Source organism: Sardina pilchardus, chromosome 14, assembly GCF_963854185.1.
Source record: "Sardina pilchardus chromosome 14, fSarPil1.1, whole genome shotgun sequence".
Taxonomy (NCBI): Eukaryota; Metazoa; Chordata; class Actinopteri; order Clupeiformes; family Clupeidae; genus Sardina; species Sardina pilchardus.
In genome coordinates this window covers 19,090,380-19,116,372 of record NC_085007.1, presented here as the reverse complement: position 1 = coordinate 19,116,372, position 25,993 = coordinate 19,090,380, and the positions used below count along the sequence as shown (strand labels likewise).

The following is a 25,993-nucleotide window of genomic DNA, read 5'->3' as shown; positions in this document are numbered from 1 at the left end:
GTCAGCGTCGGCGTCTTGGGCACTTAATATTGAACAATGATGTTGAACACAAAATAAAACATGAATAACAGGGACTGACACGTGAGTCTACTCCTGTTGGTTGTGTGTGCAATCTGCGTAAATGAGTGAAAATCTTGACCAGTAGCCCTACATTGTTGAAGAAATGACCGAATCCAGTGCTAATGACTAACTCAACCTGTGGAATAACAGCTTCAGCTCTTCTGAGGGCTTTCCACAAGGTTTGGGAGTGTGTTTATGAGAATTTTTGTGAGGTAAACACGGCCACTGATGTTGGATGAGGAGACTGGCTCTCAGTCTCTGCTCTAGTTCATCCCAAAGGTGTTCTATTGGACCCTGTAGATGTGGACAGGAAGCAGGAGAGATAGATGTACAGGTTTCCAGCCTGAGCCTGAATGTGGTAAAAACAAGTAGGCATACAAATATGTTTTGCTCTCCAAGTGGACTCCCCTCATGTCTGGAGTAGGGTGATTTAGAGAAAGCATGACTAGAACAACATTCCGATGCATTACACTACAATTGGTAGAACACTTTGAATTTTGTTTGGTGCGAAGGCTACAAAACAACATCTCTTTGACACCTTAGAATGATGTATGTAAAAAATGTCTCATCTTACCCTGTTCTCCCCTATGAGAATGCAAACTCTTTACAGCATCACCATGGCTTGACTGATTGGCTTACTCGCACGGCTACCTCTGACCGTAAAGCATGAGATATTAGCAAGGACTGAATGGTTAACAAGTTTTATGATGCTATATGATGTGTGACAGAATTACCTAACAGGCAGGTGATTACTGTAAAATGCTCAGACAGGAAGAAGACCTTAAAGGGAGTGACTGTGACTAACTGATAATCAGCGAAGGGTAGGCCTACTGTTTGCTTCGGATCCACACCTGCTATGTACACCTTAAGGCAAAGACCGAGGCAAACTTAAATGTCTTGTGTGTGCTTTTGCACGTCAGTTCTTGTTCTTGTCCTATGACGCTAGGACAGCTTGCTCTGCTCTCGGGTGCTCAGTTTCCATAGAAAAATCTCAACTTCAACCAGTGTTTTGAGCTCAACATGACGTTTTGGAACAAAGCAAGGGAAAGTGATGGGATCTGCAACAGAGCTGTGGTTGTGTCTGTTAAAGACTTTGACCCTGGAGTGGAATTGACCAGGCGGCCAGGGGTTGGTCGTGATGCCCAGCGGCTCCATAGAGTGCTCAGCCGACTTGGCTTTAAAGTGGACATTCACAGTGACCTGACAGCAGAGGAGATCTACACTTTATTTAACACAGGTATGTTCTATACTGAATTGGGGCTATGTTTAAGTCAAATTGGAATTTGCTCATAGTAATTTCCTGTGTATTAGCCACATTGTGTATAAGCCGCAAGACAGTGTTTTATGCAAGTTAAAAGAAACCAAACTATGTTAAAAACATATTAACTTCCCCTAGTATTAACCTCATAGCTGGAGAAATTTAGCAAAATCAATGTATAGACCACGGCTAATAGTTGGGAGATAACGGTAACTGTAATTTCAGCTCTGAATTTCAGTGAGGGACTTTCAGCAAAAATTGGTTGTTAGTTTGATGGTCTGTGAGGTTGCAGATTTTATTTTTGAAGGCCAGTTATTTCATGGTTCCAGGATACTTTGCATTCTGATAAAGTTCCCTTGACCTTTGAAATTAAAAGCCCCACATCATCACATAACCTACCCTTGCGATGGTCTACTTTACATAAGATCATCTCTCAATGCAAATCAAACAAGGTATTAGGCAAGGTATTAACTGAAATAAATCCATGCCAAACTATAGGTATGGTGAAAGGTATGTGATGATGTGGGGCTATTATTATTCCTCTTTTTAGTCAACTTTATGTGTATGTACAAGGTATGCAAACTTCTGAGCACAACTGTAACTGTGGCGATGTGAAAGTGAAACATAATTGCTGCAAGCTATAAAAGGACTTTAACCTGAAGGGCTAAGACAAAACAACACTGTGAATATGACCTGCGGAGATAAGCTAATGGCACCTGAAGGGCAGCTGCACCACACCAAACTGCTTGTCAGAGTCACTTCAAGCCACATTGGTATCTGTCCCTGCACCACATCAACACTGAGAGAATCAACTTCTTCAACCTTGATAAGCTTGTCCGATAAAATAAAGACAAATGTCAGCACGTTCAGCAATTTGACTAAAGAAATCATAATGTTAAAGATATAACAACAAATGTATTGTTGTTGTACAAAATAATGTCCAACAATGTAGTCATTTTACCTTAAAAGAACAGCTTCAAACTTTGATGCTACATTGACTTACATGTGGAGACTTGAGACTAACATTCCACGCCAGGAATGCCTGGTATTGCACTACATAGTGTTATGGCGAAAGCACAATATTTTTTCTTGGTTTAAGAGGAATTTGGTACCTGGAAAAAATCATACATTATGTTGAGCACATATGTAAAATAAAAGCAGATGCTCAATATAACTTTTGATGATTTATAATTCCCTACAGAGAGCAAAAAGACTGTTGACAACTGCTTCATTGGCATTATTTCAACGCATGGAGAAGAAGGAGTGGTCTTTGGGGCAGATGGCAATGGCGTGAGACTCTCTCGGATCTTTGGGTTTTTTGATAGCCCCATCATGGTTGATAAGACAAAGCTCTTCCTTGTGCAGGTAAAATGTCACTTCACTAATCAAACAGTTCAAGAGCATTCCCTGTGCCAGTGACAGCATGCTCCAATAAAAGCATGCTTCAATAAATATGTGACAGTGAGACAGTATGACATCTTAAAAACATTTGGATAGGCATAAAATAAATGTAGACTAAGAGGTAGCAAATCTTCTCTGAGTATGTTCTATGTTTGAATCTGATTGGTCCTGTCTTTGTAGGCTTGTCGAGGCCATGAGTTAGACAGTGGAGTTGAAACGGACGCAGTCTCCATATCAGATGAAGATGATAATCTCTCAGACTACCTCTCCATTCCTATCAACACAGCTGTCATGTACGCAACAGCTCCAGGTAACTTGGTCTTTTGGTCAGCGACTGTTAAAGAGACATGCTCTGTCTGGGGAAAGTATATAACCACCACAGCATGTCTGAACAGGCGGCAACCATACCTTACATATTGTCTTCATTTGGCCTGCAGGATACAGTGCCTTCATGCACCCATTGGGCTCAGTCTTCATCCAGACCTTCTGCAACCTTCTGGAAGAGGACGGAGGTCATGACCTGGAGATAACTCGTCTCATGACACGACTCAATTACCAGGTCGCTTACCACTTCCAGGCGAGGGGGAAGACGCTGGCGGGCAAGAAAGAGATGCCATGTTTTGCAACGCGACTCACCAAAGAGGAGTACCCCTTCAGAGACTCCCAGAGGAGTGCCGAGGAGCTGAGTGGAAAGCTTGCCACCACAACATTGGTGGAGGACTCTAGTAAGGCACGCAAGCGCTCCATCAGCTAAAAGAACAAGCTGACAAGAGCACCTGATTCGTGGCTGTAAATACCTCTGTCATCATGTGTAAAGTTGTATTTCCTCGCCATGGGTCTTCTCATTGTAAATTCTTTAGACCTCCACACAGACACATCTTGCAGAAGGTTTATATCCTTGCATGCACACACGTACAACTCCCTGTTCACAACAGGTTGCTAGACATTTGTTTGATTTGGCTACTGTGAACTGAATGTGAATTAAATGTGAATTGAATATGAATATGAATGTACACAGATTTTTCTTTTCTATGTAAATTATTGTTATGTTTACTTACAGTATAACATAAATGCAGATGTTTTTACTGATGTCTGTGGTTTGCTGATGTACATTAAATATAACATTGTATAATTGTTAGTGTTCTTTTTTCACTGCAATAAACCTGCATCATATCAGGGGTCACAGGTTAACCTCACAGGTTTTATGAAAACACAACTGAAAATGAAATACATGCTATAATTATTTCTGACTCAGACACTGTCTCATGACTCAATCTGTGCGACAAGTCAGCCACACCTACATAGGTTACGTGCCTGAGGTCGGAATGGGAACAGGACATGGCGTGCTTTTTCTCTTGTATATTTCTGCTCAGAAGTGAATTCTAGCGTACTGACTAACAGTGACAGTGCCGTGCAAGTATCTTGTTTACTTTTCATGCATCATGCATCAAGGAAATGTACTTAACTGTTTGTAAAGACATTCAGCCAGACATATAAGGAATCAATAAAATAAATACAAAAGAAACCATTGGTGCAAGGGGGCATAATAAGAATTTCAAGTAGGCTATTTGCTTCCAATACTTAGACTGGGTGAACCCTGCTGAACTTCCGGCGAACAGATCTTAGTGTGATAACCAGACTATTCAATACTTTGATTAAAACAAAATGCATGCAATTTAAATCCATATAGGAAAATAGTGTTTATAAAGCATGGAAGTTAATACCTCATTCACCCATATACAAACACTCCAATGATGGATCCATTCAAACCCTCAATTCAATTACAGAGAACTGATTTGAGCAAATGAGCCCTTGTGCACCATTCAAACCAAATTCAGAACACCTTGGCGAAATAATTGATGGAGATCTAGTTTCGGTGATTACATTAAAACCATAACTGATTCAGCATTTTGGCACCTCAGAAACATATCTGAGATCAGTGATTGAGTGTGTAAACAGGATTTAGAGACTCATCCAAGCAATCCTGCAAGATTGACTGTAACAATGGTCTCCTCACTGGCTTCCCCAATTTTTTTTTTTAATTGACAAAATTATTCATATCTTTTTAAATAGTCAATGGAAACATTTTTATTTACCATCACAGTTCTAAAAATGGCTCATACCAAGTCTCCACAATGATATAGACACCTTTTTAGCAGCAATCCGGATTTTGAGGCAGGAAAGATTTCTTGTCATTACTCTGGCCTTGTGTTCACTTTTTTATGGATTGAGGTCTGTATCAGTAATCAGTATTTGCCAGGTGTGTGAATAATTGTTTTTCCTGACTGCATTTAGAATTGAATTCAAAGTCCTAGTCTATAAGACCCAACAGCCTGGGCCTCAAAAATACTATACACGTTTGCACAATATAAACTTCAAGTCTCATACAACAGTGTGCCGACCACTAATGGAACGAGCTCCTGAAGCTATGCTTCATAGCTTGTTTTAAAAATAATTTGATTCATCTGTTGACTTATGGTATGGGAGTTTTTAAAAAAAAAATGTTTTCATATGCCAACTTCATTTAAATATATTTTTGGTATGTTATGTTAATACTGTATTTTGTCCACTCTATAGAGTGGACAAAATACAGTCGTCACTGATTCATCTGGTTTCATATGCATAAATGTAAAGCACTTTGAATGACCATTGTGCATAACATGCTATATACATACATTTCACTTGAACTTACACAGTATAGATAGAGGCATGAGATATATACAAAAGTGTGGAGTTTGGAGGTAAAGAAAGCGATCGGGAGGGTAAAGACTGAGCTAAAGGCTACACTGAACCTTGCATTATACTTAAACTGGGATCATTTCTGAATCGGGATTTAAGTTTTCAAAGTGACCTAAGGACTGAATTCTGTGCTCGAGGCAAAGTGTTGTGTACCACTGGCTCTTTTAAGAAAATGTTATCCAGGCATGCCAGCATTTATTTTTTTATTCATGTTTACACCGGTTGAAAGCAATACAAATCATTATGAACCTACTGTAGAGCACTGAATGCAAACTGAATTATTTTATCCTTGGACCAACTGGAATTTTAAAACTTACATAACATAAAAAATAAAAGGCACTTGAGACGAAGATAACTTTACATTGCTCCTGGAAAGGCTCTCAGGAAACTCTCAGGAAAATGTATTTAGGATAAAGTGTATCCATATAGCTACAAGCTGCTTGCTTGTCCATGGTCTAAGAAGGCAAACTCAGTTAAGTCTACAATGTGGCTCACAGCCTAAACCAGATTAAAAAAAAAAAGAGTTCTGTTTGTTTATAACAGAAACCAAGGCCAAATAGTCAAACCCCAGTTATGCCTTAAAATAATGTAAAGACTGGAGTTTAATGAAGCTAATAAATAGTATGCAAAATCCATAGAGAAAGAGGATTCTCCTTTCTTGTTCAAACAAGAAAATTACAGCCCGTAGCAGCAATAGCCACTCCTTCTCCTATATTCCAATTCCAACACAATCTCCATAAGTTAGCCAGCCATAGCCTTCAGAGAATGCATAAATTACTTGTAATTGTTTTTGTAAACATTCTCACAAAATTGTGTTCAAATGGCAGCTTTGGTACACAAAGAAACACCACAGCTTTGTTTATTTTTGCTCCGGTCAAGTCCACCGGTCCCGTTGTGCGTGCTTGTGGGGCCGGTTCCGATCCCGATCCCGATCCCGATCTCGATCCCTTGGTTTCCGTTGGTGTCCCTGTGGCTGGTGCTGGGCACCTGGGGGTCCTTCCTGTGCTCCGCCAAGCCTGTAGCGTGGTAGCACTGGGTAGGGAGGAGTGTAGGAGGGTCCCCTCCTGTCCCAGTCAGAGGGATGATGCCTGTGGGGCAGCCTCATGAACGGAGGAGGGTCAGGGTAGAGACCAGGTCCGGGGTAGAACCCAGGAGGAGGGGGCAGGAGGCCTGGACCACCATTAAACCCCTGGTTCCTCCCCCAGTCATGAGGATGTCTGGGCAAGGGCAGAAGGTACAGAAGACAAATTATACAAATACAAAGTGCTTCCAAGACAGAATCTTGCTATCACCATACTAAGCTCAATCTTTTAAGACTGAACATTAGTATGGGAAGTCTGCGCTTTATTTCTACTGCACAAGAGGCGTGATCAATGGGCATTGTTCAAATGACTTTGTACGCTTGGATAGTTCTTCAACCAATCAGAACAACGATAGTTTGTGATTGGACCCAAAGGTTGTGGACAGGAAGCAGGGAAGATAGATGTGCAGATTTCCAGCCTGAGCTGCCGGGCGAAATCCAAATTCACCGGGAGGTCAGGCAGGGTTCACTCAGCCTAACTGCATTCCTCTCCCATTTTGCAGTTGCACAAATTTCCTTTCTTGCGTAGTTTTACTATGAAACCCAGTTCTTCAAGATTTTTTTCTGTCAAGCATATTGTTTTGAACAGATCGTAAAAGGTGTCAGTTACTGTTTCAGGGCTCATCTTCAAGGCCTCTGGTGGTATGCTGTGAAGCTTTCCCACTGTAAATTTTCTTTAATCTCATCTCGATTTAAGAATGATTTAGCCACATTTTGCCGTAGCTGACACAATCTCAGTGTTGTGCCCGAACACGAAAGGCCGGGATAGATGCCGAAGAAGGAATGAGTCTCGTATTGTGACATAACCAACTATCATCTGCATAGGCGATTAATGTACTTGTATTTTGTGACTGTGCCTATGTTATGGTCTTTTCCTTCAGTTCTGTTTGCTAAATCAAGAATATCTTCGTAAAGGTCCTCTTTGCTGATCCAGTTGCTGATTTCCTCTTTATCCTTTACTGGTTTAGGTGCATTGAATTTACTATGTGAACCAACTACACCAACTATGTCATTTCTAGCCTTTTCCTTTTACTCCCTACTTCTTCTATGTAGGATTTAGGAGAAACAGGTCAGATCTCAATAAAAGTGAATTTATTTGTTGTGGGACAAAGAAAAGATATTTTTTGAGACAAGAAATGTCCATTTGGGTAGAGCCCATTTTCCACACTGCTTGAAGTACAAGCTTGCATGTACAAATGTGTGGTGTTAGGTGTAACAAATACTACTAAAGGAATACAATAATATATCTAGCATAAACAACTTACCTAAAACTATCTTCATATGGCACATCATAGTCCCTTGACCGTGGTCTCTGGTTCCTGAAAGGTGGGTGGTGTTTAGAGACCTGGGTCTGGGCGAAGGGGGCATTGCGATGTCTCTGGTTGGCATAACCTTGGACAGGCTCTTGATCTGGTTCCTCCAGCTCCATACCATCATTACTGCCACAACAAGACATTAAAAGGCACCGGTTACTGAGAGTCTTGGGCTAATTACTAAAGGTTGTAAAATAGAGCCAACTGATGACAAACCTCCTCTTAGGCCCTTGCTGCAGGTCATCAATGTAGTTTTGCCTCTCTATGGAATGTCCTCTTGATGTGTTGAATACTGTAAGAAGAGGAAATTAATCAGCATCCATACCCTTCATTTTCATCAAGAATTACCTATCAGCCAAAGACTCATCTGAAAACAAGCAGAGATATATGGCTCAGAAACATTGGCTAACAGTGACACCTACTGGCAACATGAGAAGCTTTCTGTACATGCCACGAGTCCACTTCTATCTCGTATTATAATGGCTTGAGGGTGAGATTGAGGCCAAACAGTCACCAAGACAACATCCATGTAATAACTGAAGAGTAGGTAAATACCGACTGCCACATGAGTGAGCTTCTTAGAGGTGGAGTTATAACAGAGACACTTATATTAAAAAGACTTTGGTTATAAAGACAATCCCCTCCAAAACACGTGCAGGAAAGCACAAACATGCTATTCCGTATGGAACTAAATCACTTACATTCTATGGCTTTCTCTGGTTCGATTCCATCTACATCAATTAGGTACCTACAAGTGGAGAGATATATGTAGGCCTGAGTTTGATGCAGTACTTCAGTCAGTCAACTATCTGCAAAGACCTAATCAAGACGACACCAACCTGCACACAAGGTAACCTGTACGATTCAGTCCATGGGTACAATGGACGCCAATCAGCTTATCTGTGATTGAAAAGAACAGAAAAAAACAGTTCACAGGCATATCACAGAAATCTATGGGCCTACTAGTACTAAGGGTGTGGTAGATGACTTGCCGTTTTCTTCATTGTCACGTAAAAATCTTCTAACTGCCCTCTTGAAACTGAGGATGGTCGGATCACTTGGAACCTCATGTCCAGCAGTGAAGATCTTCACGTAGTACACAGAATCAGGCAAATCCTGCGAATCACAAATTAGGTTTACACACAGTAGTAAAGAGAGCATTGACAACAACTCTTTCTCATCAAATCAGTGAAGTTCAAAGCTTATCTACCATCAATGTCAAAGTGCAAGCAGAGTTTAGATCAGCTTGACACAACGGGAAGCGTGCCCCTGCCCTCAAATGCCCTGGCATATGTGCCAACTTCTACATTACCCTGTGGATAGACTAGTAGTTACTACTACTTAGTTACAGCAAGCTTTCAAGCCAAATGTTACTCTTACCTCTGGCTTGTAGTAGCGTGTTGTGAAAGTGAGATCAATGATGAGACCCAGCTGTTGCTTCTCCTCCTCCAACACATGTACAAGATCATTTGGGCCAAATGCCTCAGAGGGGCTCACGCGACTTAGAAGGGACTGTGGGAAAACATGGCGTCACTTCCAGATCAACGTGTTAAGATACATTATTATTCTAAGAAAGCTAGACAAAAGCGTAATTTCTTACCCGTTTCAAAGGGACCTTAAAAGCAATGAAGCGCGTTCCAGGTATCCTTTTACCCATAGACTTGTAATCGGTCCATCTGAAAGATATATTAATTAATGCAATGGAATTACATGACGGGTGGTCAAGGTTGAAAGATGTGACTTGTTCATCATTCATCTTACAGCACAAAGGCAGCCTTAAACTTACCTATCAGGGATACCATTCTTCTTCTTGTGTTGAGAGTGAGACATTCTTTTTGCATCTGTAATTTGATCACAGGGCCCTCAGTAAGCCAACATTAGCTAAAGAACTGTCCTACAAAAATGTAAGTGATTATATTAGCTACACAATAATATAGGAATCAGGTTAACATAGCCTAGAATCACTTAACGTGATCGAACGTTCAACAGCACGACTGTGCCCATCTCAGATACGCAAACAATTTCATTGGTAATCACAACATTTAATTTACTGACTGCATATCGGTTCTAGCTATAATTGTATTGCACTTTGTTGTTTTATATTGCATTGTTAGGTTGTGCGACTCCAGCTTCCTTAACGTTAACATTAACTGCTGCGTTGGAGTTCTTCTAGTTATCTCTGGCTAGTGCTGCTAGCTTCAGAGTGGCATGACTCATTTGTGAACATTAGCTGACTTACGCGTGGTATGAATATCCGTCTGAAAAGATGTAAAATAACAAAACTGGAATGCTTTTACAAAATCCCTACAAGTCACTGTACGACTAAAGACGATTAATGGATGAATCCCATGCATAGCCTTCTAGACACAGCTAGCTTCTGGTGCTTCTGTAACCATGTCTACTCTGGAACACGTTTGGCAACACGATTAACTCATCACATCAAGTATTACTGCCCCCTTCTGGATCGGAGGTATTATTGCATTCTAAAATCTTCTTCTGAAGTCTGATCAGAACAGACCGAGATCTTCTTAGTTAATTTTGGTCTAGAGCAGACCGTGCAAGATTTACCTAACTTAGTCTGGCCAGTTTCATTCATTACACTTCATATTTGTATATAACATTAGATCATTGATGTGTGGTCTGACTTGACATAATATGTATATTATGCTGGATTCTGTAGACATCTTGAGAAACCTATGTTTGAGTGCAACGTCTCAACGTGTTTTGGGTTTCTCAAATGAGTGTAGGAGGATTCATAGTGCCTGAATTATTACGATTCTTTCACAGGGCCCAATATTTCTAAGAACATACTTTCCAACTACCACCATAATTCTATATTTCAAGTAGGCCTAGAGCTGCAAGATTTCAAGTAATTCAAATCATTTGCAGTTTAAGGTTCTCCTTAATAATAGGGATTATAATATCACAAAATTTAACAGCTGTCATCTTGCAAACTATCTACCAGACGAGTGATCTCATACCCAGCTGATCTCGATATATTTGACGTCATGCGTTAAACCAGGAAGGAAGCTGCCTGTTATGGAAAGTAGTGGCGTAAAGTGCAAAATGACTTATCAAAATATGCCATTATATCGTGGAATCATGACTTATCTTTAGCTCATTTTTGTCATATCCCTCATAACAAGGTGAGATTTTACACTCTGGAGTTATTTAAGTTACTATTTTCACAGTAACGTTACTGTCTATCTGAAGATGATAAAGTTAGCGTGTCTGTTTATTAGCGAAAGCTAGCTCTTGACAGTATTCCAGTGCTGTGTTAGCTGTAATGTAAAGCTAGTTCAGAGAGCTGTTCAGAAGTGGGCAGAATGTAGTAAATAGTGCTTAAACAACGTAAGTCTATTTCATTCAACAAATGATCAGCGTTATCGTTATAACGTGAGTGCGTAATTACTTCCCTTATGACATGACATGACGTGGTGGAATGATAAAGTCAACTAAATTAACTAAATTAGCTAACCCTTAACTAGCTTGATAACGCCAAAAATGGCAATTCATATTCATAACGTTGGCCAACGTTGAATTTGCCAGGAAACTGTGGTGTTATCAATCGATGATCAGTGGTACATTTGTAAATTGTGCAATCGGTTAAATGCCAGATAACAGTTTAGGAATTAGGCTACCGACGGTCTATTTACTAAGTCGATTGTAACATTAAAGATTAACATTTACACTCATTTAGCTGGCATTTTTATTCTTTCACACAAGCTGACTTTAGACCACTTGAAGGTGCAAACAGTATAGGAGTTTCGGTTGATCTGACCATCAGTTAACTTCGAAACGGGCACCTTCCTTACTTTGGATAGACATACAGACACATCTAGACTGGGGTAACATGCTTTGTTTTCTAAAGACGTCAAATAGCTCGTTCCAGTACCAAAATGATCGCAGAAGTGAATAGCCTACTTGTAACCTTGTAACCCTTGATGGGATCTCAATGGCGATGCAGCTTGTTTGCACCCACAACATAGTCTACTGTTACCGCCCCCAAATATCGACAAATCTATTCAAATGCGTGATGCGTACAGTATGTGTGAAAGAATGCTAAGGAGTAACATTCAGGATGCCAATGCTTTTACAAACAATGCAAATAACTGGAGGGTGATGGTTCAAAGTTTCAATAAAAAACTCCCAAGGGATCATACATGCATTCTTGGGAGATGTGATAGACAAATGTCAGTTATGTGCGCCGAGGTAGTTGTGACAGATGAATTGGGAAATTAATGGATTGGGTCTGGTGGCCTTATAGTATTTTGATATGTGGTTAATTTTAAAGATAGCTAATCAATATTTTTTATTTGATCAGTGCACCATGTCTGACCACAACGATATCAGTCTCCAACCTGAGGAGCGCGTCCGTGTCCTCACAAAAGTGGGAAGTTCGGTCGAGGTGAACGAGGATGTTCCGCCTCGACGATACTTCAGATCTGGCATGGAGATGATTCGCATGGCAAGTGTTTATGCCGATGAGGGGAACACGGAGCATGCATTCATTCTCTACAATAAATATATAACGTAAGTGACTTCATGTACAAGCCAATATTCTTGGACTGAACAGCCTAAAAGCTGACGGAACTATATGTTAAGATCTTGTGCCCTCTTTATATTGAAATATTTATGTACACCTTTTTGTTGTCATCTGTATGGTTATTATTGTTAACAACATAAGGAGTTGATGTGAACTTTTGTACAGGTGTGAACTAAATATTCAGTAACACTTTTACTGTGCCTTAGACTTTTCATCGAAAAGCTCCCCAAACATCGAGACTACAAAACAGCCAATATACCAGAGAAGAAGGAGACTATGAGGGTACTGTAGTACTACCATGTTCATTAAGTTGCAATGTTGTGGACAACTTTACCTAGTTTAACTTTAATGTACACACACAAAACACATGTTTTTGTCCTGCAGAAACTGAAAGAGATTGCTTTTCCAAAAGCTGAAGAACTGAAGAAACTACTCCTAACACAATATGATAAAGATTATGCAGAGTATCTCGTGAGAAAAGTAAGTAATTTATCTGGGAGGGTAGTTACAAAATTGTCTGTCGGGAATATTTCCTTATACCAGAGATTCATGGCCTGGAAGTCGATAAGGGTAGCAGTATTGTAAGTGTGTTATTAGGACTAATTCGAGGGCATATTAATATTGATGGAAATGTATTTCTAAATCTGTGTGTGTGTGTGTGTGTGTGTGTGTGTGTGTGTGTACGTGTGTACGTGTGTGTGTACGTACGTGTGTGTGTACGTGTGTACGCGTGTGGTCAGAAAGCCGAGGAGGAGGCCTACGCACGAGAGCTGGCCCGGCAGAAGCAGCTGGAGGCCGAGCGGCAGCAGCAGGCCGAGGTGCAGCAGCGTCAGCGTGAGCAGGAGCAACTGCTGGCCTTCGAGGAGATGCTGCGGCGCCAGGAGCTGGAGAGCCAGCGGCAGCGCATCGTGCGCGACTTCAGCCCGGCCGTCGCCCCCACCGCGCCCTCACTTCCACTGGTGGATGATGTCCAGGGACCGCCCCAAGCCGTCTTCGTCAACCCAACACCCCCTCAGAGTCCCACTTTCAACTACACCCCCTCTCCCATCCCAGCCCCAATGTTTGACCGCTCTCTGAAACCCAGTGTACCAGTCATCTCGGGGAACAGTAAGGCACCTTTATTCCTGGTTTATTAACATCATGTGCTTGCCTTTAAAGAGGAACTATGCAGGTTTGGTGATTTCTTTGCTGTTTTCGCTTTCGCTTTTCATTTTCGCTTGTTTTACGCTTGCAGATTTCTCTGCAGAGCTTCCCTTACAGCTTTAGCGTGTGTATTTTACAACACTCCTCAATCGGTCAGTCTGCCTTTACATGGGCATGATCGCGCGGCTGTTTGTCAGTGCCACAGGCCCAGTGGCATAAACTTGCAAGGGTAGTTTTTCAGCTCACAGACGCTAGGGGAAGCGAGACGGCCATCATTCAACCCGAAATAAGTCAAATAACCATTCCAATGACTCCGAAGCTGATCAGTTAAGGCAAATTAAGCAAAAAAAACTTGCACAGTTCATCTTTAACACCAGTTTGTGTTAAAGCTAATAGACTGTATTTCTCAACATATTGATTTGAATTGATTCCACCAAATTAATACTGTCAGCCAATTTTGTGTTTTCACAGATCTGACCATCGATGGCATACGGCAACTGGCAGTGCCCTCTGAACTGTGCCACAAGTTCCTAAAGTTAGCTGATGCCAACACCTCTCGATCAGTTGAGACTTGCGGCATTCTTTGTGGCAAATTGGTAAGTCATAGCTGAACGCACTCTGTGAATTATGACAAAATATTCTACTGTGATCAGACATGTTGATAATGATTATGAATTATATCACCAATGAAGCATATTTTAAGAATGTGCCAATTAATGCTGTGTGTGTGTGTGTGTGTGCGTGTGCGTGTGCGTGTGCGTGTGCGTGTGCGTGTGCGTGTGCGTGTGCGTGCGCGTGCATGTTTTTCTAAATCATAATGGCGGAGAGACAATGGTCCCATGCCATGCCATTAAATCTATCCATTGCCTTTGCAGACCAAGAATGCCTTCACAGTGACCCATGTGATCGTGCCCAAGCAGTGTGGGGGACCAGATTATTGTGACACAGAGAACGAGGAAGAGCTTTTCCTCATCCAGGACCAGTACGACCTCATCACCCTTGGCTGGATCCATGTAATAATCCATGTGCAGACCCTGCACCCCTCCTTTAACACCCTGCTCCCAAAGTTGGCACCCTCTGTTGAAATACAGCAGCTTAGACCCTGTATTTTACACTGCAGTGCATTTGGGCTCCTTCTTTACCCTCTGTGTTCTGAAAGCAGCAGTGTTGGAATCTCACCACAGTAAATAAACAAAAATGTTTTGTGGTTCTAGAATTGATGTGGTTCTTAGAATTGCTCCTACTTCATGTTTGATAACAGCTATGTCTTCACAATTAAAACATGCATGTGGTTTATTTTGCAGACCCATCCCACACAAACAGCGTTTCTTTCTAGTGTGGACCTGCATACTCATTGCTCCTACCAGATGATGTTACCGGAGTCCATTGCCATCGTCTGCTCTCCTAAGTTTAATGAGTGAGTCCTTGGTGCTCGTCTCAGTGGTCAATCTGTTCACAGGTTTTGTTTGTCTGGATAGAGACCTTATGATGTGAATTTGTGTGCAGGACCGGCTATTTCAGATTAACCGATCATGGCATGACTGAAATCTCTACATGCAAACAAAAAGGATTCCATCCACACACTAAGGAGCCTCCATTGTTTACTGTGAGCAGTGTTTTCTCCTTTTTTATAGTGGTCCACTGGGCTAAGGCTTTTGGATCATAGTATTTATAGTGCCTTTGTCTAGCACTACTCCCACTACCAATTTGACAGGACAATGTATTAGCAGATTATAATAGCATGGTAGTTTTATGTGGATGATTGTGGTTGTGGTTGTGGTAATAATAGTAGTAGTACTAGTAGCAGTAATGGGAGGAGAAGGAGTAGCTTTTTTTTCTCTTATGTAGCAGCTAACCTATATGACATTGAGTCATGCTCACAGACGAGGTTGTTTTTGCATTATCTTTTACAGGACAGCCGACACGTCAACATCACTGATATTGGTGTGACGGTGCTGGACCTGAGGTGATGTTTCCTTTGCAGCCATACTGCGTGCCTTCCTGCTTCCTGCTACATTATGGGAACCTCAACTTACAAAGTGGCCTAATGTACTGTTTGCTCATGGATGGACACAGATGATAAAAAGAATACACAGCTTTTGGTGGCCGAAAAGCTTGACCATTATGTTTGTTTTTTTATCAGAAGAAAGACTTTTAAGTAGTAAAGTATGATTTTTCACAATACCTTTGATCTCTTATTATATATGTGTTACATATTTATACCTGAGCATTCTTTCACTCTCTTGGTAGAGTAGAGAGTCATGGTAGAGTGAAATAGTTCACTATTTCTTGAAGAAAGGTCAGTGAAGCAAGGCTTACTTCAAAGGGACCAAGAGATTGTAGAAGCCAAACAGTAGATCAATATTTGATTACTTTTCTCCCATAATCAGTTGTCATTAAGAAGCAAAGCACCTAGTCAACATGCACGTAAAACATAGGGTCCAGACCTGATTAAAATTATACAAATTATAATGATATGTCTAATATTCTGTACTGTGCAATTATTTTTGTCCATACATTTCACATGTATTATTATTATTATTATTATTATTATTATATGTGGGAAATACTCTGCTCTGCTAAAAAGATAATACAATCTGCAGGGACATTCACATAGATTATGTGCTGTGCTGATAGCCAGTATGGAGTGCTACATTAGAGCCTTACTCTTAGCAATAGCATTGCTCTCTGCTGGGAATAGGTTTGTGCCAAATCAAGATTATGCAGGAAGGAAATTGAAAACAATTTTAAGTCAACATGGATAAAACAAAAATCATTATATTGTTTAGTCATATTTATTGTTTCAAATGATGTACCTTTGATATGTTTTGAATGTCTGACAGTGATATACAACCTAAAATGATGTTTGAAAGTAAGTCATGGGCTTATTATTACGTTTTGCAAATGATTTAGGAGTAAAGCTCCAGTGCAGTGCAGACGAGATGTTGAAGGTGTGTAGGCTATGCTGTATTAATCCAAATACACAGCACTTAATAAAGTAGGGAAAGTAAAGTGTTCTAAGGTGATTAATGAAATAATCCAACTTTATGCTGCAAAGCTCTCTTTCATTTGAGTGGCTTTTTTAATTTTGTGGATCTATTTAGTGGCGTCACTAGGCTATACCTCGTCACCCCTGATCAGTCTTCTCTTGTACTGTTACTTTGCTTCATTTCTTGTATTGCGTGCTGTAATTGTTATATCTGCAGACAAATAAATATATTGTCCAAGCATTACTAGTGTATTTTTCTAAAAAATGTGTAGCCTACCAAACAGACATTAATTACTGACCGCTTAATCCTCTCTGTCAGTACCTTGGTCAGCTCACCACCCACCACGAGAATGCGCAAGGGTCTTTTGAACACGCAGTGTTGTGACATGCGCAGTGTAGTTGTCACGACTTGGTCGATGCTGACACTGACAGCAGCAGCATTAACAAGACGATGAAGGCACTCAAAGGAATGGTTGGTGGTGCCATAAATGAATTTTCTACTGCAGTTGGAGGCTCAAAAACTGCAGCTTCTCGTGAACATGCGCTTGCCGTCAGTCGAGACTACATTTCTCAGCCACGACTAAGTAAGTACCCCACTGTCATGTTCATTTATAGCGTCAGATGTAGCTTACCGTTACCGCTATCCAGGATATAACTATATCCTTAGCTTGCGAAAGATGTGTTAATTCCCACGAAAGACAATATGTTAACTAGCATGGCATAAATCGGTCGTCATGCTTGCATGCTGATGTCAAAACTATGTCTTAAATTAATTGGTAACAAGATAGCATTAGCAAATGTTAGGCAGCATAGCATTAACTGCAAGATCAAAACCAATTGACATCAGTCAGGTTGATTTATAGTAGCATTTTGTTACTTCACGGTAGTCAAGTGCCATTATCTAACATGTAAAGCAGTCCAGTTAGACTTTAATCTAGTTTTGACCACAAAAAAAATCCCAGAATGGCCTTTATTTTAGCATAGAGGTAACGTGAATAGGCTGGCTTCCCCATGGATGTTGACCTTGCAATAGGCTAACGTCAATTGTTTGATTTGGGGCTTTGATGATGTCAAGCGTTTCATGATGTGATGTAAAATAGCCCATAGGCCTAACCATTGTGTTATAGACTGGCTGAGCGCAGACGAGTCTCTTGGCAAATTTGAGTTAGCTCTGCAGGTCCAAATTCAGATTTGCAAACAGGTTCGTCTGGGTTGACCCAGGCTGTTTGTGTTCTGGTTAATTTGCCTTTGAGACCAGGATTTTTCTTTACACAGCAGTGTGGAATGTGACATGCTGGTATGTTTTCTATCTTCATTAACCGTTGGGTAAAAAAAAGCCTCAGATCATGATTAGACAGATGAATTCTCTTCTTCTTTTCTTCTTCCTCTTCTTTTTTTTATTATTCATTATTCCTTGCTGATCTGCGTTTCATCAGTTTGTGTGGTTCTACTGGCGTTATTTATCCAGGTGTTACTTATTTGTAGCCTTTCATATGTTACTGTGCAACAATATTCTGGACTAAATGCTTTACTCTATATGCTTACAGCATACAAGACAGTGTCTGGAGTGAATGGCCCTCTGGTGATTTTGGATCAGGTTAAGGTAGGTTCCATAATATAAATTAAGTCGATCCTAGCATGGCATTAATCCTTTTCTGCTTTAATGTAAGTTGGCTTTGTGAAACGGCAATGATCTCTGTATTTCTATGTATTTCCATCTATACTTTGAATATATATATCATATATTTGAATACCATATCTAGCCCTGGTTTAAATAAACACTTATGTAGCATCCGTGGAAAGAAGTTGTAGCCTATGATGAAGAGATTTTTAGAGGAAGGGATCAGTAGTCACATGTCTGACAGCCCTAGTGCATTTCATCATGGGAATGTCACATGACTCCAGTAGAATGAGTCATTAAAGAAGTTCAATATAGAAAGAAACACATTTTTGGCTGCGTGGTGTTGTAGTGATGAAGTTCTTCCATTTTTCAAATGGACTGTGAATCATTTTGGAATTCCATAGATTTAACTGTTTATGATATCAGTAGTGTGTCAAAGCCTACTGTTCTTACTGTGCATAGCCATATATCGAGAGAGTTTGGCCGGTTAGGGAATCGAATGGGCGCCATGTTAGAAACCAATATTTCTGTAAAGGCCTTTTATATTGACAAGCATTGTTGATGACAATTATATGCCTGTTAATGATGGAAATTAGCCCAATAGAGGTACTCTGTAGAATCATCTGACGTTGGTGTCCAACATGGTGCCCATGATTTGAGTTGGCCAAACTCTCTTTATAGACGGCTCTGTTACTGTGTAATATGCCATTAGCACTCTACTGATTTGTAGTGGTTTAGAATGACAGTCTTGGCTAGTATTGTTTATTGTGTGTCATCATACTGCGGATGTATTCATTCCAGCATTGCTGTTGTAGTTCCCTAGGTATGCAGAGATCGTGCATCTCACCCTCCCTGATGGGACCAAGAGGAGTGGGCAGGTGCTGGAGGTTACAGGGTCAAAGGCTGTCGTGCAGGTGAGAGCGTAGCCTGACACACTTTCTGAAACTCTTTAAGCAGCATTCACACCAAGAAAGGTAACCATAACCATAGCTATAACCATAACTATAAAAGCATCCACACTGGCCAAAGATAAGAAAAGTTTCTCCTCGTGTTAATAAATGTGATGGCTAAAATATTTTGGGTTCCGATTGGCAAAATTGCTCGAAAAGAGATCCCCAACGATATCATTCTTCATGTTGTTATCGTTATACAGTAGTTTATGTATGAACATTATCATTCATATTAACGAGAACAATATTTGTTTACAGTTATCGTTAAAGTTATTGTTCTTGGTGTGAACGGGCCTTTACTCAAACATCCCAAACATTTCTTTCATAGTATGGAATCTCAATGTAACTGCAATATTCCCCTGAAATGGTTTGCTTTCTCCTCCGGTGCAGGTATTTGAGGGAACCTCTGGTATCGATGCCAAGAAGACCAGTTGTGAGTTTACCGGTGACATCTTGCGCACCCCAGTGTCAGAAGATATGCTTGGTAAGTTTCTGCATTGGACTAGTAGTGATTTGAATGACTTCTTGACTGTGTTCCTTCTGACTGACTTTTAGCTTTCCTACAGGTCGGGTGTTTAATGGGTCAGGCAAGCCCATCGACCGTGGCCCTGCAGTCATGGCAGAAGATTACTTAGATATTATGGGTATGATGCTTAAAGGATCTTGGTTTTAAGTGCATGATGTTGATGTTGCTGATGGTGCTAATTTGTTTAATTTGATTGTTTATGATCATCATAGATTGGTGTTAACATACACAAATTCGCTTTTCTGTACCACCATTTTGTCGTGCACACTGATCTACATTGAAAGACCTTTATCACAGTTCACTAGTTTGATACACAGCTTTCTAAATTAGAAACTGTAGCAATTTAGATGGTGCTTGTTTCTGCCCAAAGGCCAGCCCATCAACCCCCAATGCCGTATCTATCCTGAGGAGATGATCCAGACAGGTATCTCTGCCATTGATGGCATGAACAGCATCGCCCGTGGACAGAAGATCCCAATCTTCTCAGCCGCTGGCCTGCCCCACAATGAGGTCTGAACAACAACACATTAATTTCACAGTTTTAAAAAACATTTGTTAATATACTGATTATACTTTGTGGATATATTGAGTATTTCTGTACTTATTACATTTGAAATAATCACATTGCCTTTAAGTTATTTGAGTTGTTTACATGGTCCACTTCGGTGTCAGTTATTCAGCTACTCCTTGACTTCCCCCAAACAAAACTGTAAAGTTGTAATGTAGTCATACCAGATGACTAGACATTTTAGTTGAATTGCTGTGTACACATACACAGAGGAAGGAAGAAACTCTGCTGTAGTGTCTGTAACATTTCTCATGAACTGTAATAACTGACTACATGGAGGTCAGCATACACATACATTGCAGTATGAACAAGCTCATCCAAGAAGTTTGATTCTGATGAAGTGACCTTTTCTGCCCTCAGCCTTCACTAGGTCCTGTTTAAGGACAGGTATGGTAATCTGATTGACCCTGTAGATGGTCCCTTGTGGCTCAGAAATCCTCTTGCTGTGTTTCCAAACCTCCAAAGCAGCATATTGATAATGGTTTACAGCAACTCATCGTAAATTATACTAGAACCATTGTCTTGTCAAGTGTTTTGTTGCCTTTCCCTCTTCTAATGAGTTTCCTTCCTGTGCTGTGCTGTGTTGTGCTGTGTGTCTGGTGTCCTTTATTTTAGTCTAAGTATTAATTCTGTGGCTGTTTATATCATCAGATTGCTGCCCAGATCTGCCGTCAAGCTGGGCTCGTGAAGAAATCCAAAGATGTGATGGACTACAGCGAAGAGAACTTTGCCATTGTGTTTGCTGCCATGGGGGTAAGTGATATCAAAGCATTCAGTCCTTAACATGTTTAGGAGCTAATCACAATTAAGAGCATCATATAGTCATCTGTTCATTGAACGTTTATGTTGGCCAAAGTCACATTTCAATTATTTTCAATGGACTCATGGCTTGAATTGATCATTATGCATGTTGGTATCAATTTTATTTGTCAGAAGCATCAAAGTGTATGAAGAGATAGTAGAAAACCAGTGTGTGCAGGCCTGTCAGACCACACAGACTCATTATGTTGTCTTAATCCCAGGTCAACATGGAGACTGCCAGATTTTTCAAGTCTGACTTTGAGGAGAATGGCTCCATGGACAATGTTTGCCTCTTCTTAAATCTGGCTAATGACCCCACGTAAGAGCTCGAAGATCATCTCTGTGGATTTGTGTTCTGTTTTTATGTCTTGGGCTTGATTCACCTGGTCACGCTCTTGAAATTGACCGGAAGTTGCTTTTTGGTGAAACCATCTGTGCATAACTGTAAGTGTTTCCCTCCTGCAGGATCGAGCGCATCATCACTCCCCGCTTGGCGCTGACCTCAGCCGAGTTCTTGGCCTACCAGTGTGAGAAACACGTCCTGGTCATCCTGACCGACATGAGCTCCTACGCCGAGGCCTTGCGTGAGGTAAGCTTGGGTTCCCTCTCCTTTCACACCCAAGCTCTAGACCCTACCTTCTGCTCCTGGGACCAGCAGCTCCTCCTTGAGAGGTTGACCCATGTGCTCCATGCTCCTCTCCCCTTCTCCAGGTGTCTGCGGCCAGAGAGGAGGTACCGGGCAGGAGGGGTTTCCCCGGCTACATGTACACAGATCTGGCCACCATCTACGAGCGAGCCGGACGCGTGGAGGGACGCAACGGCTCCATCACCCAGATCCCTATTCTCACCATGCCAAACGACGGTGAGGCCCTGGATGGCTGGAGTACACTCAGCAGAGGGATTGAAGGTGTTTAATGGAGTTCTGCCAGTAGGCTCTACCTATCTCACTGAATCTCTCTCATTTCTGTGGTTCCCAGATATCACGCATCCCATCCCTGATTTGACTGGCTACATCACAGAGGGTCAGATCTATGTGGACAGGCAGCTGCACAACAGACAGGTCAGTCAGACAGCTGGACCCCGAAGGCTCTTTGCAGTTGAATTAAGTTGGTAGCCGGTAACAAAGGTTTTAGATGTTTAGTCTTAGGTCTTTAGTAAGTCCTCTCCATCCAACTCAAAGTGTGTTTTTTCTTCTATTCCAGATCTATCCTCCTATCAATGTGCTTCCCTCTCTTTCTCGACTGATGAAGTCTGCCATTGGCGAAGGAATGACACGCAAAGATCATGCTGATGTGTCAAATCAGCTGGTTAGTGCTAACCCTCTTCTATTATTTTTAAACCCTCTTAACATGTTGCTAAAGTAAAGCAGGTTTAATGCAAACTATACAGAATTGGGAAAAGGGAAGTGTTTAGTGTTACTGATCATGCATAGTTACGCATACTTACATATAGTCTCCTAGAATTGGTAACTTCAAATGGTTAGAATTGTTGGAATTGTTAGAATTGTCATTTCCTCTGTGAATTGGTGGTTCTTCATTTTGATAGATGCAAAACAATCCATGATGCATAGTTTTACAGCTGGCAAACACACATGCATGTCATTGTATGCGTATGGCTTAATGAATGTATACAGCTTTAATTGCAGAAAGGCTGATGGGGCTGATCGGTGATGGGGATTAGATTAGAAGAGTTTGTTTTGTGTTTACAAAGACACTCTTTCTCATGCCAGTCACTGATGCTAATTCATGCTTATAACAGTGTTGATCCAAATGTGTGTTCCAAAACAAAACACAGTACTGCAGGTTGGAATGTAGTCCATACTAATGAAATGACAAAATCAGATGTAATGGAAACTGCTTGGTTTTACTATTTACTGTAGCACTTGGAGTGGAATAGCTGTGGTGCGTTCACGTTTGCTAACACATGGAAACAGTAAACCCAGTGACTCTCATTCATTATTGGTTCTAAAACATCTAATTGCTGTCAGACTCAACCCCTTCTCTACTCTTTCGGCAGTATGCCTGCTATGCCATCGGCAAAGATGTGCAGGCTATGAAGGCTGTGGTGGGAGAGGAGGCACTGACTGCTGATGACTTGCTTTACTTGGAGTTTCTGCAGAAATTTGAAAAGAACTTCATTGCCCAGGGTAAGGAGCTGAGACGGGCAGTGGTACACTGAGAACTGGACAGTGTTACACATTTCAAGCTTCTCTACAAGTTATTAATTTGGAAAATGTGGTCAGGTACAAATCAGTGTGTGATACACATTGAAACTAGAACATGACAAATCAATTTACACATTTATCAGTTGAGCAGATAAGCATAGTGGTAGCATGTAATGTAGGAAATTAGACTGATAGAATGTAGTCATATTTAACAAATCTTTGTCTTGTGCTCTGAGTTTCCAATAGTATTACAGACAGATAAAATGAGTCATTATCTGGATTAGCCGGATTTACTCATTCAGAGACAGCAGATGTGCACAATCTGTTTCTCATTTTCACTTCTTATCAACCCAGTAGAAGGTGGCTAGGGACCAGTGCCACGGTAGAGCCGATGTGTGCCAGTGGCAAAAGTGGTAGAAAATTGTAGAAATTTGTGACTCAGAGTTAAGATCCCTTGAAGAGATTATTTTATGTCTCATTCAGACAGGAATAGATAAACATAATGTAGCAGTGTAGCATTGACAGTCCATGGAATGTGAATGAAATTATTACTTGTTGTGATTAGAGGTGAACTACATGTATCTGTGGCAGGAAGCAGCATTTGACCATGATAAATGAATTTACATTTTTGTGATCAGTCATTAGAATTGACTAGAAAAGTATAAGACACATGGTAAAATGGTAAAAAAATAAATAAAAAATAGGGAAAGATAACTCAGGAAATCATATCCTGTCAAAACTGACAAATTATGCTAGCAGCAAAAATCCAAATGCAGACACAAATTGATTTAAACTCTTGAGGGGCCAAATGATGGGCGATGGATGAATTGCTGTTTGTCTGAATGTTCCTTGTTTGTTTTGGTTAAATGGATAATGGCATGTTCCTCTCTTCTTCTGCTTTGTGTGTGTGTGTGTGTGTGTGTGTGTGTGTGTGTGTGTGTGTGTGTGTGTGTGTGTGTGTGTGTGTGTGTGTGTGTGTGTGTGTGTGTGTGTGTGTGTGTGTGTGTGTGTCTGTGTCTGTGTCTGTGTCTGTGTCTGTGTCTGTGTCTGTGTCTGTGTGTATGTGTCTGCCTGTCTGTCTGTCTATGTCTGCATGTGTTTGTGTGTTTGACTCCAGGGGCCTATGAGAACCGCACTGTATTTGAGACGCTGGACATTGGCTGGCAGCTGATGAGGATCTTCCCCAAGGAGATGCTGAAGAGGATCCCTCAGACCACTCTGGCCGAGTTCTACCCTCGTGACTCCAAGCATTAACCCCACTCCCTCTCCCTCCAGTTCCTCTATCTTCCGCTCCTGAGCCTCATCTTACCGTGCCCTACACACACGAGCACACTGGTCCTTTCTCTTGTCTGTCTCCCCCACCTCCCCCCTGATGCTGTATTGCTTGAGACCTGCTGCTCTGCTCAGTTTTGTTCTTGTGTCAGTGGTTGCCGTCATCAGTAGTCTGCTGGGAAACGTGCACGAGTGCTGCCGCGCCTGCCTTTTGAGTTCGATGTGCAGTCCCCCCCCAACTGTGCCACACACTTTCACCATACATTGAAGGAGTGGTGGTAGGGCTCACTGCACATGGGGCTAGCTGTGAACAGGCTACTTTAACAGAGTTACTGTATGCATGTTGGTAGCATAGGGCACTGAAGCTCTGAAAGCTTCCTGAAGGATCCTCAGGGGTCCAAGGTTAAGAGTACCAGTTAAGAATGACTGTCATTCCTTTACTGATTGTGTCTCTATCTGTTACTGCATATGGAATAACCCACAAGGCAAACAGAAGGTAAATGCCATAAGACATCAGAGTCATCGCTCATTGTATGTATAGGAGCCTCCAGAGCAAGTGTGCGCCCTATGTGTGAATGGGACAGATTGTTACAGTAAGTGTACTATTAATGTATTGATCTTTCCACATTTGTTTTGTTTACGTTCTGTGATATGCTCTCATAGACTACAATGTCAAAAATGTGGCACATATTATTACAGATATTTAAGATTAAAGATAAAATGTGAGAAAGCTGTGTCAGAAATCAAATTAAATATATCCTAGTCGATGTACACTGAAAATGTAAAAGTTTATTTTTTATGTTACATCAATGTTGAATGCCTCTGCATTTTCCTGTAGCTCTATGAATGTCATTTTGCTATTTTGTCAAATTTATTATTGCCATATTTTCTTTTTCAAGCCTGGCTCTCATCTCATGTGGGCAGTTCTTAATTTTGAAGTTTACAGTGGATTGCCAATAAGGTGGACTCCTGGTGTTATGCAGCATTATTTGCCAAACAACCGACATATTTTCTTGTATGTGCCATGGGATGGTAAAACAACCTTTCTTCCAAATGTGGTGTGGTAATGTATGTACTGATATATTTAAAGTGAATTCCAAACAGATGTCTTCACATGAAGATCATCCTCTTTTCTGTGTCTTTTATGTGTGTGTGTAAATTGTGTTTCTTTGTCATTGCATGCAGATTATGTTGTTCACATTGATGCAAGGTGTGTCTGTACAGTGGATTAAATGTGAGTATGACTCAACATTTGTTCTGTGATTTATACTGTATGTGAGACTGTAATCAGTGTACAATGTGCATGTACTACACAAACGTTATAAGAAACTAAATGCTACCATTTCAAGTTCAGGGGAATGTCCTCTGATATACAGCTCAATCTAAAAAAAATTAGAATGTTGTGGAAAAGTTATTTTTTATGAAATGTATTTTTAAAAAGCAAAACTAATATAATCTAGATTTATTACACGTTGAGTGATATATTTTAAGTCTTTTTTTAAATGTTGATTAATCTAATCTTGATAATTACAGTTTATAGCTCATGTAAGTAAATAAATCC

At 40.8% G+C, this 25,993-nt stretch overlaps 4 protein-coding genes across 6 annotated transcripts; 3 read left to right on the top strand and 1 right to left on the bottom strand.

Moving 5' to 3' along the window:
* The first annotated feature begins 1,080 nt into the window (after positions 1-1,080).
* On the top strand, positions 1,081-3,625 carry LOC134101284 (caspase-7-like). The gene is made up of 4 exons (XM_062554885.1): positions 1,081-1,297; positions 2,520-2,683; positions 2,900-3,029; positions 3,157-3,625. Exons 1-4 carry the CDS (start codon positions 1,081-1,083, stop codon positions 3,471-3,473), a joined length of 828 nt encoding a protein of 275 aa, XP_062410869.1. The 3' UTR covers positions 3,474-3,625.
* Positions 3,626-5,639: 2,014 nt separating this feature from the next.
* Positions 5,640-10,278, bottom strand: dusp11 (dual specificity phosphatase 11 (RNA/RNP complex 1-interacting)). 3 transcript variants are annotated; one of them, XM_062554763.1, is made up of 10 exons: positions 10,092-10,278; positions 9,639-9,746; positions 9,453-9,528; positions 9,233-9,364; positions 8,845-8,968; positions 8,692-8,752; positions 8,554-8,600; positions 8,069-8,144; positions 7,805-7,978; positions 5,640-6,675 (listed from the first exon to the last, which is right to left on the bottom strand). In XM_062554763.1, the coding sequence occupies exons 2-10, from the start codon at positions 9,680-9,682 to the stop codon at positions 6,333-6,335; spliced, it is 1,077 nt and encodes a 358-aa protein (XP_062410747.1). In that variant the 5' UTR covers positions 9,683-9,746; positions 10,092-10,278; the 3' UTR covers positions 5,640-6,332. The 3 variants fall into 3 exon arrangements, with proteins under 3 accessions (XP_062410747.1, XP_062410748.1, XP_062410746.1); XM_062554764.1 differs by having other exon boundaries at positions 9,639-9,741; XM_062554762.1 differs by having other exon boundaries at positions 9,639-9,693.
* A 585-nt stretch (positions 10,279-10,863) lies between these two features.
* stambpa (STAM binding protein a) lies at positions 10,864-16,769 on the top strand. The gene is made up of 10 exons (XM_062554725.1): positions 10,864-10,998; positions 12,177-12,385; positions 12,605-12,680; positions 12,783-12,878; positions 13,139-13,505; positions 14,013-14,137; positions 14,417-14,554; positions 14,846-14,958; positions 15,048-15,147; positions 15,455-16,769. The coding sequence occupies exons 2-10, from the start codon at positions 12,183-12,185 to the stop codon at positions 15,509-15,511; spliced, it is 1,275 nt and encodes a 424-aa protein (XP_062410709.1). The 5' UTR covers positions 10,864-10,998; positions 12,177-12,182; the 3' UTR covers positions 15,512-16,769.
* Positions 16,770-16,965: 196 nt separating this feature from the next.
* On the top strand, positions 16,966-25,681 carry atp6v1b2 (ATPase H+ transporting V1 subunit B2). The gene is made up of 14 exons (XM_062554615.1): positions 16,966-17,114; positions 18,078-18,133; positions 18,967-19,065; positions 19,492-19,585; positions 19,668-19,745; positions 19,998-20,137; positions 20,847-20,948; positions 21,218-21,315; positions 21,462-21,585; positions 21,708-21,858; positions 21,974-22,056; positions 22,199-22,303; positions 23,013-23,142; positions 24,278-25,681. The coding sequence occupies exons 1-14, from the start codon at positions 16,982-16,984 to the stop codon at positions 24,412-24,414; spliced, it is 1,530 nt and encodes a 509-aa protein (XP_062410599.1). The 5' UTR covers positions 16,966-16,981; the 3' UTR covers positions 24,415-25,681.
* Positions 25,682-25,993: the final 312 nt, after the last annotated feature.

Coding starts and splice junctions, on each gene's coding strand:
- dusp11 (XM_062554762.1), bottom strand. CDS start 10,206: ATGCATGGGATTCATCCATTAATCGTCTTTAGTCGTACAGTGACTTGT. Junction 9,529..9,638: donor AAGAATGGTATCCCTGATAG/GTAAGTTTAAGG, acceptor TATATCTTTCAG/ATGGACCGATTACAAGTCTA. Junction 7,979..8,068: donor CAGCAAGGGCCTAAGAGGAG/GTTTGTCATCAG, acceptor TTGTTGTGGCAG/TAATGATGGTATGGAGCTGG.
- stambpa (XM_062554725.1), top strand. CDS start 12,183: ATGTCTGACCACAACGATATCAGTCTCCAACCTGAGGAGCGCGTCCGT. Junction 13,506..14,012: donor ACCAGTCATCTCGGGGAACA/GTAAGGCACCTT, acceptor GTGTTTTCACAG/ATCTGACCATCGATGGCATA. Junction 14,138..14,416: donor GCATTCTTTGTGGCAAATTG/GTAAGTCATAGC, acceptor TTGCCTTTGCAG/ACCAAGAATGCCTTCACAGT.
- atp6v1b2 (XM_062554615.1), top strand. CDS start 16,982: ATGAAGGCACTCAAAGGAATGGTTGGTGGTGCCATAAATGAATTTTCT. Junction 20,138..20,846: donor CTGGCCTGCCCCACAATGAG/GTCTGAACAACA, acceptor TTATATCATCAG/ATTGCTGCCCAGATCTGCCG. Junction 22,057..22,198: donor GGCAGCTGCACAACAGACAG/GTCAGTCAGACA, acceptor CTTCTATTCCAG/ATCTATCCTCCTATCAATGT.
- LOC134101284 (XM_062554885.1), top strand. CDS start 1,081: ATGACGTTTTGGAACAAAGCAAGGGAAAGTGATGGGATCTGCAACAGA. Junction 1,298..2,519: donor CTACACTTTATTTAACACAG/GTATGTTCTATA, acceptor AATTCCCTACAG/AGAGCAAAAAGACTGTTGAC. Junction 2,684..2,899: donor CAAAGCTCTTCCTTGTGCAG/GTAAAATGTCAC, acceptor CTGTCTTTGTAG/GCTTGTCGAGGCCATGAGTT.